General features: G+C 35.8%; 1 protein-coding gene across 1 annotated transcript in view; it reads right to left on the bottom strand.

The window, feature by feature from the left end:
* LOC108571902 (suppressor of lurcher protein 1-like) overlaps positions 1–2717 on the bottom strand; it is a 261339-nt gene that overhangs the window by 13907 nt on the left and 244715 nt on the right. The window contains exon 5 of the mRNA XM_017934059.1: positions 1106–1313. Within this exon, the coding sequence (XP_017789548.1) occupies positions 1106–1313 (208 nt within the window). The remainder of the gene's footprint in view (positions 1–1105; positions 1314–2717) is intronic.

Below are 2717 nucleotides of genomic sequence, written 5' to 3'. Positions count from 1 at the left end.
ATTATGATTTTCTGTACGAACTAAATGTCATTTTTATTGATTTCGGAGTTTGATTTCACTTGATTTTAACTTGATTTTTCATTGATTGAGATTTCACTTGTGATTTAAATTTCACTTGATTCTATCGTATCTGTGATTGATTAAAAAATGATTTGCAAAAACTGTTTTTCTTATCATCGGTACTATAATTTTCATATTAGATTGAATTAATATAATCAACTGAATCTGTATTTAGGTTCCGTGAGTTTGAATCGACTCTTTGTATAGTACGCTAATTTGTGGCCTATCCCTATCAATTAAGTCTTACAATTAGTGTACCTAGATCACATAATAGAAGCTTGGAGTAATAACAGGATACCGAGTCGTATTATTCACAGGACTGTAATACTACTTGTACACTGTTTCACTTTTAACCTAAAACCTCAAACTACCGGATAAGGGATAATTAGAAACTCGGCAGTATCTCGTCGGAATAATGTCCTCGATCACAATCCTAGTTATTCTATCAAGACAGTGTTGCGTAATATTTATATACGTATTAATAAACTATTAAAATTTCTTAATATATTTTAATACAGTATTTAAAACAAAAATAAACGTTATTTTTCGCAATGTATTTTTGTACTCCTTTCAGTTTCATTTCCTCTTTGCTTTCCTGTACTGTATTTACAGTTTAATTCTGAATACATTGGCTTTTTAAAAATTGAATTTCTGCTTTTTACGAGGGTTCTCGTCTAAATGGTTGCAAGCAGTCCTCTCCAACTCTCTTATGGATAGCAACAAAGATTTTTTAATATGTCAGGACCTGCGGGGGTCTTTTGTACGATGAATAGGACACCGGTACTTAACCCTCCAAACGGATAACTCTTTTCACGTCTTTTAACTTAAATAATGCAGTTTAAATTTAACATTTTAATAAGCTAAAAATGCGTGTTTACCAAGGCATTTTTAGGCGGCACATGAGAAACTTATAAGCTAGTAAAAGGGTTAATGACCTATTTACCTCACCAAAAATGAAAGTCAATATTTCCTTAAAGAAACGAAACACAAAATAACAAAGAAAAAAAAAAACAAGAAAATAGGAAAATTAATGAAATTCACTTACGGCATCACGCCCTCGACATCGAAGAAGTGGAAGTGAAGATGGACTCTCTCGTTCGGCTGGCCATTGAAGAAATAATGGCATTCCGTGTTGCGTGGATAGAGGCCAGGGTAATTCGGCGACGCGAACGTACCGTTCCGTGTTTCGTTACTGTTGTAAACAAAGGCGCATGGATATTCCGCCTCTTGCCGGCCTGTAGTTATGCCAAAGTCTGAAACAATGCCTGGCGTTAACGTTCCTTAAATCTACTCGTAACTCAGAATAAACTCTCGCACCGGTTAGAAATAGTCTTTGACGGAAAGTGCGGCGACGGTGGCGGCTACCGTGCCGCATTTCACCGGGTAAATATGACGTTCCCCGGGCTCGTTAATTAAATCGTGCCTATTTCAAGTATTTAATTGCGGAAAGAAGGAAGTCGGTAACTTTGAATCGCCCGGTGCAATCTACCTTTGTTCGAACTTTCTTTCTCCGCGTTCCTTTGCGTAATGAAAAGTGGCTCAAAGGTGCTTTGGATAAATGAAATGGCAATTGTTCGACAGATGGTGTTTCAACCCCTGGCGGGAAAACCCCTTAGGCCTCGATATTATTTCCGAATCCAATTTTTCGGCCCTTTTCTTTTCTTTTTTCATTCTTCAACCCTTACGTCAGTGATCCACTTTATCGTTCAATTTTAATAGCTTTCTGGCAGCAAAATTCGAAACTTGAAGCAAACACCGATAGAAAATGTCGGATATTAAGATCTTTCATCGAGAAGATCAAATGTTTCGAGTGAGAAAATGTGGGAAAGTTGAGAATGAATTATTTGAAGAAGTGAACATTGTGAAAATGTTTGTTTCAGTTGAGGAACGCTGGTGTGTTTCGTGGTAGAGGTGTCTTTATTGTTCGGTGAATTATGAGGGTAGAGTAAAGGGAGGATAATAGACGAAACATTTTAAAGAAGCGGTAATGAACGTGTTGTGGCCTCAGAAATGTTTCGAGTTTAAACGAATGATTTACCGTGCTCGTAATTATTTTGTTGTTCTTCAATTACCGGTTAGTATACATTGCGCGAAATTTATTGCAATTTTTTATCCTTTGTTTTACTTTATTTACTTTTTAAAACAATACAATACGTATTATTTGTCGGTTTGAAAATTATTGGAATATCCAGTTAATTCAATTGTGCGAATTAAAAAGTCCAAATTTCATTTCTACAATAAATAATTATTTATTGTGCTTGTATTCGCTTGGACTTTAAATTAACGATGGGTAACTAACGTCAGTCTTGCATCTATCGGTGAATTGGTAATCTCTCCTCAAATGTTCGCAGACTATGTTCAAGTATAGAGTTTGTTTGTAGAATATCGTATCGCAGGGATATTTGCTCTCGACCGGCGACTCTGGCTAGTTCGTTGAGCACAGGGTCGAATATATAGTTCATATTGTTGATCCCTTCAGATCTGAACTGTTTTTTAACACGTTGAGTGCCCCGGGGGTCATCGATGCCGATATTAAAAGCATTTTAGTTAAATAAACGGTCGTGTTTATGAAATTTTCAATATTGCTCGTGTTATGATAACTTCGTAAAGTAGCAAATGCACCATAAAGCGTTTAAACAATTTATCAAAAATTTTAT

The sequence above is a fragment of the Habropoda laboriosa genome, unplaced genomic scaffold (genome assembly GCF_001263275.1).
Source record: "Habropoda laboriosa isolate 0110345459 unplaced genomic scaffold, ASM126327v1 scaffold67, whole genome shotgun sequence".
Lineage (NCBI taxonomy): Eukaryota > Metazoa > Arthropoda > Insecta > Hymenoptera > Apidae > Habropoda > Habropoda laboriosa.
The sequence above is the reverse complement of the archived record's forward strand: the minus strand, read 5'-3'. Positions and strand labels throughout refer to the sequence as shown.